The 14,116-nt window shown below is 41.4% G+C and overlaps 1 protein-coding gene across 1 annotated transcript in view; it reads right to left on the bottom strand.

Moving 5' to 3' along the window:
* Nucleotides 1-14,116, bottom strand: part of BRF1 (BRF1 general transcription factor IIIB subunit) — a 176,985-nt gene that overhangs the window by 42,962 nt on the left and 119,907 nt on the right. The window contains exons 12-15 of the mRNA XM_075753389.1: nt 6,856-6,917; nt 4,564-4,645; nt 4,411-4,466; nt 2,302-2,558 (exon numbers count right to left, since the gene is read on the bottom strand). Coding sequence (XP_075609504.1) covers nt 2,302-2,558; nt 4,411-4,466; nt 4,564-4,645; nt 6,856-6,917 — 457 coding nt within the window. The remainder of the gene's footprint in view (nt 1-2,301; nt 2,559-4,410; nt 4,467-4,563; nt 4,646-6,855; nt 6,918-14,116) is intronic.

Below are 14,116 nucleotides of genomic sequence, written 5' to 3'. Positions count from 1 at the left end.
AAACGGTTAGCAAGATCTCTGCAAATGCCTCCTGGATAAAGATACATTATGCGCTTCATTCATTTTCTAATGAGCAATGTTCTGGGGTTTTATTATTATTAATTGCATATAAATTACCATGATTTTTATATCACTGGGAAAGTATTTAGCCATTCACCTCTCAGAGGAACAATGCTGAACGAAGGCAATGAATGCACGGCATACAAGAACAATGCAGAACACAGAAATTTATGCATGCCATTTAAAAGGCATGGCATTTTGACTACTAGCAAAAAAAAGCAAAAGCATGTAATAAATCTTTAATTGTAAGAAAAAAAAGTCCAATTAATGGTTTGCCAAGTCCTTGATATTATTTAAGCAAGAACATTGCCTGCTTCTGGAGTGCAAAATCTCCTTAACTTACATATCTGCATGTATCCCCAACCTCCTCTGAAGTGTTCTGCTGCAAAATTCATTGTATCCAAGATCTGCTAATCATCATCAGGAAACTCTGTTATGCATCTTAAGGACGTACTTTAGGCTCTCAAGAGGAAAAAATAAACATGTTTTATTAGCTGCTTTTGGAAAATACTGATTTGTATTTATTTAGAAACCTTTACAAGTTGCACCACTGTCAAATTAAATATTTATGGCATGATTTTCCAAAGAGTTTAACACCTGTTAAGAGTTTAACATGCTGACTTCGGCAGGAGCTCTGAGTGCCCAACATTTCTGCAAACCTCAGAAAGGACAAGGATCGGCAACGGTGAAGCAGCTCGAGCGTGGATGTTACTGCTGAGCTCTGAAATGCAACCAGGATCCTGGCCAGCCCCTACTTCCCACCACAGCGCTTCATTTCAGACAACTGAATCGGCCATATTTTTACTAGAGATACCAGAAATATGACTCATTAATACCTGTCAAATCCAAATAAAGCATGGACTAAATGCCGTTAGTTAATCCTTTCCTTCACTAGTGGAAAACTTCTGCTCTTGGGTCATTAGACATCACCTCAAGTAGCAACTTACACAGAAGACTAAAAGCCGCAGTGAGTCAAGAACTGGAAAGCAAAGCTGTTGATACTAAGGGTGAGAAGTTGAAAGAGAATTAAGCTATCTTGGTAAAATACAGAATAAAGAAGGTACAGCAAAGAAAGAAAAGCTGTTTGGCACATTTCAAAAACCTGTATCCCGGTTAGCTTAGCTTTGGCTTTGGTATTTGGCATCTCAGCCAAAATTGAAGACCGCGCCACTGGCGTCACTGTCAAATGAAGTCAAAATGAGGGGTTTGGGTCTAGTCATCCTTATTTTGCTTAGTTTCTGAGGGATGTGCGCTTACTAACTCTCCAAGCTTTACATTTTCAGGTATCCTATGTCTCCTGTTCTCGTACGAACAGATGATTTCTCGCTGCCTTCCCACTCTCCCTGGTCCTTTACCAGCTCTCAGTTACAACACATGCCTGAATCTGAACTACAGTGCAAAGACACCATCTTACGTTTCATAATTAAATCCCTAAATTTCCTTGTGGCGTCATGCTTATACATCTGGAAGCAAAAGACTATGTATTTAAGGCAGTAAGTAAATATATAACATCTAAGTAAGAAATTACTATACGTAGACACGATTCAAATGATCATCCGACATGATTTCATAAACTAAAGACGAATAAAATAGTTGAATATTGCAGATAGGACACATCAATCTCCTTATACACTTTACAGCACACTACAAATCTGCCCAGAGAGTCAAATATTTTACTCATTAAAATAGTAGCTTTCATCACACTATAAAACATTTGCAAATGCAGACCAGAAAACCGACAAGCGTATTTACTGTAAAGCTTTATATTTGTTTCATAGATTAACAACAAAAGTTTGGAATAAAACTAAAATAAAAGCTAATCAAAACAGCTAGCTGTCAAAACAGATGGGAACTATATTTTTCAAATCAAGCAAAAAAGCCAAAGCTTTCGAACATTTAGTGTTGTGTCAGCTGATACAGACAACTTAGAAAGGAAGGACAGCAAATGTCAGGAGTATATGGAGAAAACGTGTCCCTGGTTGAAAGATTCACGTTTATAAATTTCCATTGATTTTTTTTTTTTTTTTTTTTTGCTTCAGGATGATTAACTTGCACCAAAGTAGACCTCTGATACGTGAACTATAAATAAGATGCCGCCACAACACTGCAGGCAAAATAAATAAAAACAGAGCCCCGACATTATTTTAGCCTCAAACAAATGTTTCAGTCCCTACATTGTCTGGCTCAGAAAGATACATGGACAGTCTCACAGACAGAGAGATAAATGAACAATTGCAGTACCTTTTTCCCACACTGTTTACAGGGTTGGCTATATTCCTACTGGCAATAGATTTTCTTCTTGACAGCTTCTTGGTGTTGGTGCTGTCATCAGTGCTGTCATCCTCTTTCTTTGGTGTGTTACTTCCTTTGCTGTTCAGGTCCCTTAGCACATTATAATTAATTTTACTTGAGATTTTCTTCTGTTCTAACATCTTTTCAATTGCCTCTCCTGCTGTGCTGGCTTGAATTGGCTCCCGCTTCTTTGCAGATTTCTTTGGCTTAATTAAAATATAAAATTAGTGATGTAGATACAAACAAAGTTTCTGTGAAGCAGAAGGGCGAGCTGCAGTTCAGCAGTCCTGGCTCAGGTGCTGCTGATGCGGGGATGCAGGCGGCGCGGCCGGGCTAAGCCAGTGCTCCCTCTCCTGCCACTCAATGGGACCAAGAGGTCTCTTTTCTCCAAGAGGTAAGCGTTTATTTTTTGCCAAATGCCCACACAGTTTATTACAAGTTCTTTACTTAGTGTTGGTAATGCTGCCCAGAGAAGAGACGTGGGCCATTTCTCACGCATGAAAAAAAAAGGAGTGAACTCCTGTTACAGGAACAAGCACTCGGAGAGCATCACCCAGCACGTAAATAAAGAAATTCCCCTGCTAAAATTGCTCTTAGAGTCAAGCTGGATCATCACTCCCCTCAGCACTGACAACTCCGTATCAAAACCGCAACGGTATTTTACATCAAGTTCGAATGCGGCGTGGGAGAGCATCGACCCAACTCCTTCTCCACACTGACAAAGGCCAAGAGCGGCAGCGGCAGCTTTCTAAGCGTGGCCGGGCATTAATGCCGATGGATGGGAAGCAGGAGGCTGCAGACACGAGCGCAGCGGCAACGTCACCTGCGACTGCCCTTCCCAGGCAAACGCTGCAGGCCCAAGCCCAGCGTTGCGCTGCGGAGGCTGATGCTGCGCAGAGCCGAAGAGAAATGACATCGGAGAACATTTCTATCCATGTCCCATGCCTGGGTAGGTACGAAAAAAAAAAAAAGAACCTCTGTTTCTCATTCGGCATTTTCCTTTTCAAAGGAAGGTTTTAACACCAAGCTCTGCAGGAGATTTATTTTTTAATGGATAATAGCCCCTCTGTTTACCTACATGGGTCAAGTGCTACCTTGAAATTGAAAAGCACTATATTAATCAAGTTCTACTCAAGCTGTCAGAAACAATACGGAGTTAGAGAAAAACTCCTGTGTTGTCCGAACAAAAAGGTGGGTGTTCGGGCTGCTTGGCGGTGCCAACAAGTTATACAATTTTGAAAATTGCTGGTAGACTGCCACGCCGCTTTAAGCACAGGATGAATGAGAAACTCTGAAGCATAAAACAGTGTTTCATTGTCTGGTTTTGTTTTTATTGTTGAAATACCTAGGGGAAGTGGGAAACTCTGTCTTTTGCATTAGTCAGAAAAAAAAGATAGAGGATATACGCACTAAAAACTAACATGGGTTTTAGTTGCATGTGGAAGATTTGACTTGTCACTTGCTCAATTGAACAAAATACTAACGCTGTAAATCGTGAATATACGGCCAATTAGGCTGCTTTAAACTGCTAAACATGGAGACAGGACATGCCATTTGTTAACATAACTGTCGCGTTCTTTATGAAAGGTAGAACAAAATATTCCTTCAAGTGACTGTAACAAGGATCTGTTCAGTTCTTCATAAAGAAATCATTATTGTAAGAGCAAAGAAAGCTACTGAAATTATGGCAAGTACAAACAAATTCCCCATGCACACATTAAAAAAAAAAAAATAGGCATGTCATAAGACCTGGATTTAAATAAGCAAGCAATTAGGACAGCAATCATAAATGCAAAGAGCCAGCTCTAACTTTGCCATGCACAGAATTTTCTTGTAACAGTAATTTCAAATAAAAGTTTGGGCAAGAAAGTGTTTTACTCACCACCCGAAAAATTATAGCCTTGTATTTCAAAAACATGTAGAGATACAATAGCCTTTGCTTGTTTAGTGGTGACCTGTATCATTATGCCCATACATCCTACATGGAGTTGATCAGCAAATGTAAAATGAATTTCCAGGACATTTTCAAACAGACACAATTAGCGCACAGTTTAATACCTTGTGTTCCTTATAAATCCCAAGTTCTTTCTCTTTTGCTATTCTTGCTTCCTTTTCTGAAAGATGACAAAAGGGTAACCAGCATGAAGATTACACAGACTGCATATTTCAGCAACACTGCCCAAAAGGAGAATTTCTGTCCTATATGCTTACCTTTCTGTTCCTTCAAATAATCTGCATTTTCTTTCATCCACAGCTCTGCTTTTATCTGAGCTTCTGTTTCGTTAAGTATATACTAAAAGACAAAACAAGTTTATCTACTTTCAGAAATCAACTTGAAAACCACAGAGTGAAACTGAATTGAAAAACCACTGGCAAGGTCAAGTCACATTCTGTTTTTAAAAATACATTAATAAAAGAGAATATGACTGAGACATGATAATCAGAGAGCATTTCTAGTAAGTTCTAAAGCTAGCAAAAAACAATGGCATGTTTCTAAAAAACAGCGGTTGGTTTCTGAACTACGATGGGGTGACCAACAACCATCCAGGACCCATTGTACGTGGTCTGTAATTAACCTAAAACGATCCCGGTTTTATGATCTTTTTCAGATGATAAGAGAGAATACCACGACAACACGGTCATCTGCAAGTAATTCTGCATGTTGATGGTGGTCTGTAATTCAAAACAGTATGGGAACCATTGCCCTGCGCTACCAAAACAGAAACATGTGTCTTCTGGGTAGGTTTCTGTGAAGGTTTAGGCATAGTTACTGAGATTATTTGTTCAATGGCCACCTCTGTGTGAACAAACCCAGCTTAGATTGCTGGAGTTGTAGTCCTCTAGATTTCAGAGAGTTGGGTCCATTGACCACATCTAGACTTTTTTCAGTTAACTCCCCTTAGTTTCGGTAGCAGCACTAGTAGGTGTGGAGCTGTAAAACATACCTAGAACTATTCAGATAAATTACAGAAATAAATAAACAGGTAGGTAGGGCTGGTAAGCCGGTAGACAGATAGATGTCCTCTTCAATTACTTAAATGTAAAAATAAACCCAGTATTTAGCACAACCGTCCACGAAACAGAAGTTCTCTACAGCTGATGCTTTTTGGAAGTGAAGAACTTCTGCAGAATGGACAAGACAAATTGGGTCATCCCTCATGAACAAGACACTTTATTTTTAAGCAGCAGACCCAAGACTTGTAAAACGATGCTTAAGTGCAAGAAAAACAATTTGAGATTTCTCCACCTTGTGGGTTTGAGCATTCGAGGTTTTCTCTGAAGGAAAATGTACATACAGGGTTTTACAAGAAAAATAACTCCAGTCAAATGAAACTAATGTAGGGAGGAGTCATTCCTCTGAGGGCAAACGAGGCGAGCTAAAAGCTGTGCAACTCCTGGTTTATCAGACTAATATTTTCACTCTTTCATCTACTTCCATTAAAGGTGAGCTGTAATAGTAAAACTCACTTCCTCCTAGCTCAGTTATTCATCCTTCTTATGCTTTTAGGGAGTTCATAATCTTGGGCTTACAATATTACAGTCTATTGCCGTGGAAATGAACATGAGGTCATAAAAGCAGAGTTATGACCTCATTACAGAGCCTAGGAGGAGGAGAAAATGTGCTTGTTCTTCCCTCACGATTGTTTAAATTATGGACCTGCTATATTGAAAACCTTCAGCCTCCCCGCTCCCTCCATACCACATCCGCTCGATTCACAAGACCCCTCCTAACGCCCAGCCTAGCAAAACCCACTTCACGGGTGGAGTGGAGCTGAGCATTTTCCTGCTCCTTCATCTATCACCAACAACGTTCTGCAGATCAGTAACCCCTGCGCGACCTCATCGCTCTCAATGATTCTGTACCCCAAAAACGAGTTTTAGCATTGGCGTTATCTGTTCAAATGACACTTTAAACCAGCGTGGTGGCTGGAGGGGACATCATGCTCGGAGTCAGGAGAGCAGGACTCTGTCATATGTTCAAGCATTGACCTGCTGTGTGGCCTTCTTTTCTCCAGCTGTCTGTCCTATTCAGGCTATATGGTAAAGAGTATATTTTGCTGCCACACAAATAATAATAAATCCAGAAAATGTTATAGAAATCTTTGAAAGAACACAGAAGTTGCACATGCTGGTTTTACAGTTTGGTTTCCATGGCAGCCTCCTATGTTGAATATATCTTAATTAAATAATGAATTTAGAGCTCCACCAAACTTTTAAAAGTCCTTCAGAATAAAAGACATTCTAAAACACAATTATTCCAGCACGGTAAGAGCGAGCAGCAGCAGCAGTCTCATATATATATATATATAACCTGGGCAAGGAACACCAAATTCACAGGCTTGTGTGAACATTAGTTTTGATCTCAGATCACTGAAATCACTCAAACCTCTCTATAGACCAGAGCGAAGAGGCAGTGAGGGGAGAGGATAAACCAGGTAAGAACTATTTTGTCTTTCTCGGCTATCCAAGAGCAGAGACACGCAGGATAAGAGGACACCTTACCCGATCTATTTCACTGTCGTCGATCCCACTCAGGTCTAATTCACCGTCTCCTGTATTCTCACCTACAAAAAAAGAACACTTTAATTAAGTAGCTGTTTGTTCAAAATCAATCGCAATTCAAGGTCTACAGTAGAGTAACACTTAATGATCGTCCTTCAGAGATTTGCATCCTTCCACATTCAGCCAGGAGGTTTAATGTGTTGCTGAGTATTTTCAATATGGGGGTACACGCACGCACAAATTCACTATGCTGAATTAATTTAAAATTCAGGAATCAGCATGGTCTTCTTCAGTACTAAAAATCTGTTGGACACTTCCAGTTGCTTTTTTTCCCCACTTTAATTTACAGCCACAAATGTTCAGCGGGAAGCTGAGGAAACCATTTTAAAAAGATGAGCATTTTTCTTTCATCATAACATGAATTTCTCTGTCAAAGCCTATAGGTCAACGATTCATCAGTAAATTACGACTTAGAAAATGTTTTCTGTTTTCAGGGAAGCAGTGTGGAACAGTGAATAACACATCATGCTGACAGTCATACCATGGCTTTCTTCTTGGTTCTAGTCTACTCTCATTTGAACCGCTTACCTCATACCAGTTCTGTAAAAAACATGTGTATTAGTTTTTCTATCTGTAAAATGGGAATTATTAAAATATTTCCAAATTTAAAAATAATTTTTAAAAGCTGTGGAAGGGTCTAGATAAAGATTAAACAATAATGACTTCCTGTAGTTATAATTTCACTGTAATTTTTCTAGTTTTGTATTTATTAAGACTTCTTCTGAGAACACTTTTTTTAATCTTCTCTCCATTAAAAAGCGTAACAGGACAGAACTGAGGCCTAATTTGGAACTGGCACAATGTACAACAGCAAAATCTGATTTTCCACATCACATTAATGTACAGTAGTAATACACTATTAATGTAGTCTAGGTAGAGAAGAAAATAAATTATTCAACCAAGACTTATGCTGGGGAATGAAGCAATCATCTTCTTGGTCATGTCCATTAAATCTAATCAAGACTAGACAAAAGATGACCTAACCGGTTTACTTGCAGAAAAAAATTAAACAAATTAAATTTCAACAATCTGCAATAACAAATTCAAACTGAAACGGTGCAGAACAGCTTGGCATCTTCACGGTTCCTGCTTCCCAGTCCTGGGGACGTGCCTTCCCACACACCAAGACCTTTGAATTGTTTGATTCCCCAGTCTGGTGCTTTCTGGCGGAGGGGGAAGGCAGCCGCAGCTCTTTGACCCAATGGCAGGTTATGGCAACGTGGAGCCTCGAGGCCTGAGGAGCACCAAAGGGTGAAGACAAGCAAAGGTAGGAATTATGAGCATTCCCAGAAGATACGAACGATGCTCTGCTTGGCAAAACTCAGGTGTTTAAACCAGCTGCCTCAAGTACATGAAACCACAGGGTCAGGAATCCCACCACAACACCTGTTTAGGAATAAAGGCTGTGCTTCTTGCGGTGGTGCAAAGGATCTGGCTGCTCAACCCAACAGACATTTATTGGAATCAGACACTGACCGCTTACAAATGTTTTCTCAAACTCCACCTTAAACAACCAACAGAAAGTTTTAAACTCTTTCCATACAAAGTCATACATGAAACGGGTTTCATCCCAAAGAAAATGTCCTTTCCTAAGGAACTGCATAACACTGCGCTTTGATTTTCTTCTGAGATTGTCTCATAAACGTAATATCAACTTTACCAATTCAGATAGTCTGATGCAAATATGACTGAAAAGGCCTTAAGGAACACTTTCTCATTGCCGCTACATTTAGAAATTAACTGTACTTTAGTCCCAGGCACCAGATTTACTTTACTTTTTCCTCAGAAACACTTTAAAAGCGTAAAAGCTTTTATAATGACTATATAATTGTTCAGTACATATGCTTCTGGTCTGATCTCTATAGAGTGCAGTAAGAGCAGAACTTTCTGCACCAGGGCCATCGGCTCCTCATGCAGGCAGGGATGTGACCCGAGGACACGGCAAAGCACGCCTTGGCTTGAGGCTGGAGAGAAAAAGCAAGGTGGCAAAATATATCCTGGTGGTTTGCTGCCTCTTTAATATAATCCACTGGATTTTTTTTTTTTTTGTTAGCAAACTGTAATCAGCGCAGAGAGGAAGCATCATATGTCACATCGCCCACGGGAGTCCAGGGTATTCTGCAAAACAGCACGACATGGTTCTGCTGCTGGAACCGAGATAGAAATTTCCAGTGAGCAAAATGCTTAAATATTCACCGAGGAAAGGAGTAAATACTGTAGTCTAGTGTCTGAGACGCCTTCCCAGGAGACTGTGCACCTCAGTCCAAGAAATGTTTCATTACACAAAATAAAATAGCTCGAGAGCAGAGTGTAAGAGTGTGCCCAGGCCAGAACAACCTGTCTCCTGGGTCAGAAGGAGTTCATACAGAAATGGGACTTGAACAGGGTCTCCCATATTCTGGGTAAGTACTTTAACCACTAAGCTGTAGGACAGAAGGGAGCAGGGTCTTCCCTCTCTTTGTGTTATCTACCTTTCATTTCCTCAAGGTTTTGAAGGAAAAACCTCAACTTTCAATTTGTTTTATCTGAGCAAAGAGAGGATTCATTTTGTTTTGGTTTTGAGGGTTTTTTTCATATTCTTTGCACCAGATAAACTAATATATCCACTATTTACACAGGCTTGGAATTAGGGACAAAGAAAAAGGGAGCCAACCTCAAAAATCACTAATAAGTTCTGAAAATCGCAGGCTAGACAATCAAAATTTGGAAGTGGTGACAGAACGACCCTGGACTCAAGTCTCTGCTCAACTTCACATAAAATTCTGCACATCCCAAAATTATTTGTTGCAAAAACTGCCACAGCATCTTAAGAACAATAAAATTATCCCACTAAATTCAAGCTACCACTGCTTTTATTCATCATTAAGCACCTCACTTCTCCTATACTCTACTGTATTTTTGGATCAGAGGTTTAAAATTTAATATGTCACAGTACAGTAGGTGTCTGTTCCCTTATACAGCCCTAATATGCCAGACTGAAAATGATGTAATTTCAGGCACCATGAACAATTTCACATGTCATTTTAAATATAACTTGTTACTGAATTAGGTGCCAGTTTTTCTCATTGGATCAATTAGCAACAGGGATGGAAAACTCATTCTCCAACTGGTAAATTGCAGAGAAGAATCCAGAAGCAAGTTATACATAATAAGCATTTCTTAGACCCCATAACGGCAGTAGAGGGAGTAATTGCAGGATATCCCTCTGCCTACAAGTCGTCCTTTTTCCTGCCAAGGCGATAGGCATTCATTAAATGCGAGGGGCTTTTCAGAAGAGAGGGTGCCTTCAAATCCCCAGTTTAATGCTTTCACTACGGAAAAAAAATACGTGTTTTGTTACAGAATGCCAATTCAAAACAGAATACATCTGTTTTGATCTGAAAATGTCTCCGGCAATCACTTCCGACATGGCTAGACCCTACCAGCCACAAATATCTGTCCGCTCAATGTTACACGGCTCACTCCAGGGCACGGAAAGTAAATCCCTTGCTCTTTTATATACCAGAAAGATCTTCCCAGCTGCTAAACTTTTCAAAACTATTCCTAAATGATGATTTTCTCCTTTAATAAAAGGGTCGAAATGAAATGTTTGACGAAATAAAAACACAGATGTGGCCAACATCTGGTCCAACCTCTTAAAAGCTTATTTAAAAGCAATGGCATCACGTGGCACGGGTCTTAGACATCACGGATTTCTTCTGTTAAGAAAAACAACCACTTTACTGCAGGGAACAGGCAAAAAATATGCTGGGCGTTAAAACCAACAGAACTCCCCCAAATCCAGTTCTTAAATGAAAGTACCATCGGGAAGAGCGTAGAGCGAGGGGGCAAGAAGCATCCTCACTTAACGTCTCTGTGGCAAGCAGAGGAGGACGGGCTCTTCTAGAGCTTTTCATCAAGGTCCCAAATCAACTACATTCACGCCACTTAAAACCATCAGTCGCTCAGCCAGCTCCCCCAATATTTAAAAATAAAAACCCCCAAAAGCCTTTTCTTTACAGCCTTTTAACGTCTTTCCAACCGACTCTAGTAGACACGAGGTCTGCAATCAGACAGTGGGGATTAGGTTTGTAAACCTGTAGGATTATTTACTGTTCTTGTCATTAGAAAATGCACGCTAAACCCTCTTTTAACACACCGTCTCCCCCCCTCACCTCTGTGCAGCTAGTTAAATGTATACATAGCACGCTATTATGGGGATTTATTACAGAAGAATCATTCCAGCCGATATATTTTAAACCCCACATTTTTAAAAACGGCCACGTGAAGAATGTGTTTTTCTGTTTCTATTACAGGAGGCAGCACTATTTATTGCTCTGCCCAGATAAGAGGATTTCCTTACAGACAGAAATGGAGGCTGAATGCTTCCCAGGAAATCCTCCAGAGCAGATATAATAGAAGGCACTTGGTGCTCTGGTCCCACGCAGCAAATACATCCTCCGTCACACTGGTTCGTAGCAGTCAAAGAGCCGAAAGAGTTTAAACAAAGCACCCTTCCACCTATTCAGCACAATGCCAGACGCCAACCACCCCCAGCATTTACAAAATACTGTGGGGCTGGAGCACAGCTAAATCTGAAAATAGCTGGGAGAGGAGTTTTCACTAACAAAAATCCTTAAGCAGAAACCAAACGACCAGAGCCTGGGGCATCAGAAATAGTGGGATTGATTGTTGCTCTCCAGGGAGGGATTAAAACCAACAGGAGCCACTGAAAGCTCCCGCAGATTGTCGGAGGAACCCGATGGGGCAGAAACGCTTTTGCAGCTCAATCTGACGAGCAGTGCCGGTGCTGCTTTGGGAGCTGCAAGGACAGCGAAGCGAAGGCAGTAGCTTAGCATCAAAAAAGGCACTGCACAACCACACCAGAATATAATTGATTAGCTGATCAGAGGGGACAAGAACCCATCTGGAGGGGAAGATAACTGATTTACCGAAGGGCAGGAAGAGAACAGTCATTAAGTGTGGGTAACTGGGAGGGGAGCGGCGGCGGCGCAGGGCAGACAAAGTGCCGTAGCGATCAGGTAGGGAAGAGAAATGGATGTGAAAATGCTGCGGTAGCAGCAGCGCGGCATGACGTGCGGCGTACGAGGATCGATGGGTGTGCAAATGAACCTGCCGCACATCAAGGTGTGAGCAGAGTCCGCGGGGCCATACGAGCGGGGTACGCTGCGAGTTTTATTACTACGGGGCTAGGAGCCTCCGGAGCGGGCTGGGAGGCTATCCGGGCAGTCCTATGCCAATCCCATTGCTCGGGATAAGGTGCCTCTTTGTGCAGTCCCAGCCGGCCCCGCTGTGTCCCCATCCCACAGCACGCACCCCGCGGCTGCCGAGGGCTCAGGGTCCCCCACTCACCTTTGGCGATGTCATCGTGTGCCGTCACAACAGAAGTATGCCACAAAAACAAAACGTAAGGACAGAGCAAAATTAATTGTGCTTACTGACAAAATAAGGTCACAAAACACATGACGTGTATGCTCATATTTAAGCGAAAATGGTTTTTATTTTGTTGTACCTGAAGCCACCTTGAAAATTACAGCCTACTCCTTCACAGTGCCAATTTGACACCAGGATTTAGGTCTGATGGCGTATGGAGCACACGAGGCCACGCATACAGCATAAAGATAAATGAAGTCTGTCACTTTATTATTTCCCTCTGCCAAGGCAAGGTTAAGGGGTCCTCCCCAGCCGAAGCCAAGTTTCCAGCCTGCTAGCTGCTTCGAGAAAGCAAACACGTCGTGCCACGCAGAGCGAGGCCCCTTCCTCCCAAAAATGTTCGCTCCTGCTGACAAGGGACAGCGGGAGGCATCGCCGGCCGGCTCCTCACGCTTGGACTGTAAGAAGCGTAGAGGCAAAGCCCAAAAGGGTGCAAATGGAGAGCAAAGAGGGAAAAGAGATGACCTAATAAACCCAAAGAAATTCCACTTATCTGCTACATACGCTACTATTGCGAGCATGAGAGAGCAGCTGTGCAAGGCAAGCCTGTCCAAAAGCAGGAATGTACAAGCTCGTTAGCTCTTTCCTCGTTGCTATCTGCTGAAAATTGGACCTACTCACAGAGCAAAGAGGAACAAGAGCTGGGACCAGCCCTGGCTGGTTTGCAGTCACTGCATCAAGAGGCACTGCAGGCAGAAGGAGGTTTTCCTACAAGATTCGTCCTTAACTGCGCAGAACTACAAACCCATCTTTATTAAGTGCCCGCATCTCTATTTCCTCACACCGAGATTCAAGCTCCAGGTGTTACGTCTGTCCTGCAGCAGCTGACTGACATCCGATGGCCTTCCCGCATTAGCCGCCGGTTGCAGAACAATTATCCCATCGCAGGAACAGAATTTCTAATTTGTGTACTTAATGATTGATGGGAATGAATTATGAGAAAAGCTTTTCCTACAGCCAGTCATTCTCACAGAACTTTTATTAGATACTGAACACATTTTTAATAAATTTTCAATTTAAAAAAAAACAAACCAACCCCAAAACAACCCTCCAACCCTGCTGCTTTTATGGCAGCATATCCACACTGAAACAAATGCTATTGTTTCACCTCGCAGTCACGGAGGATCTAACCAATCCACATCCATGCATTTTATATCCAGTTAAAGGTTATGCCACCAGTCTAACTGACAGGGAGATTTGTTAACTTAAACACTAATTCATGAGAAAAACAGTTAATTACTCCATTCTTCCCAGAAATTCCCCCCTGCAATACATATGTTTTTTAAAGCAGGTAGTACAAAAATAGTCCAGCAATAAACAATGCCATTCGGATTCTGAAGATTTTTCTTTGAAAAGGTAAGCTCATGCTTATTGAACTACATAGCAATATAAAAAGCCCTTAAGAAAAAATCCTTTCAACCTCCCAAAATAAATACAGCTGAAAGGTAAGCTTTTGAACCAAAGAACATCTCGACACTGTCCTCAAAATCATCAGCAGATGTTCCTCTTCTGGGATAATGCCCGTGTGTCCCCCAACACCTTTTGAAAACAGTGAAAAAGAGCATCCTTTATGCAACCTACTTGATGCAACACGTCGTTCTTTTTTAAGCTCACAACCCTGCTGCCATGACCAAGAGCTCAGAGGCCGACTGAGCTCAACAATATGGCAAAAGCCATTTTTTGCTGATGAAACCAATAACCATCAACGATCAACTTGACAAATATTCACCTGGAAACTTTTATTAATTAGCTACCACAAATGACATTT

The sequence above is a fragment of the Balearica regulorum genome, chromosome 5 (assembly GCF_011004875.1).
Source record: "Balearica regulorum gibbericeps isolate bBalReg1 chromosome 5, bBalReg1.pri, whole genome shotgun sequence".
In the NCBI taxonomy this organism is placed as follows: domain Eukaryota; kingdom Metazoa; phylum Chordata; class Aves; order Gruiformes; family Gruidae; genus Balearica; species Balearica regulorum.
The sequence above is the reverse complement of the archived record's forward strand: the minus strand, read 5'-3'. Positions and strand labels throughout refer to the sequence as shown.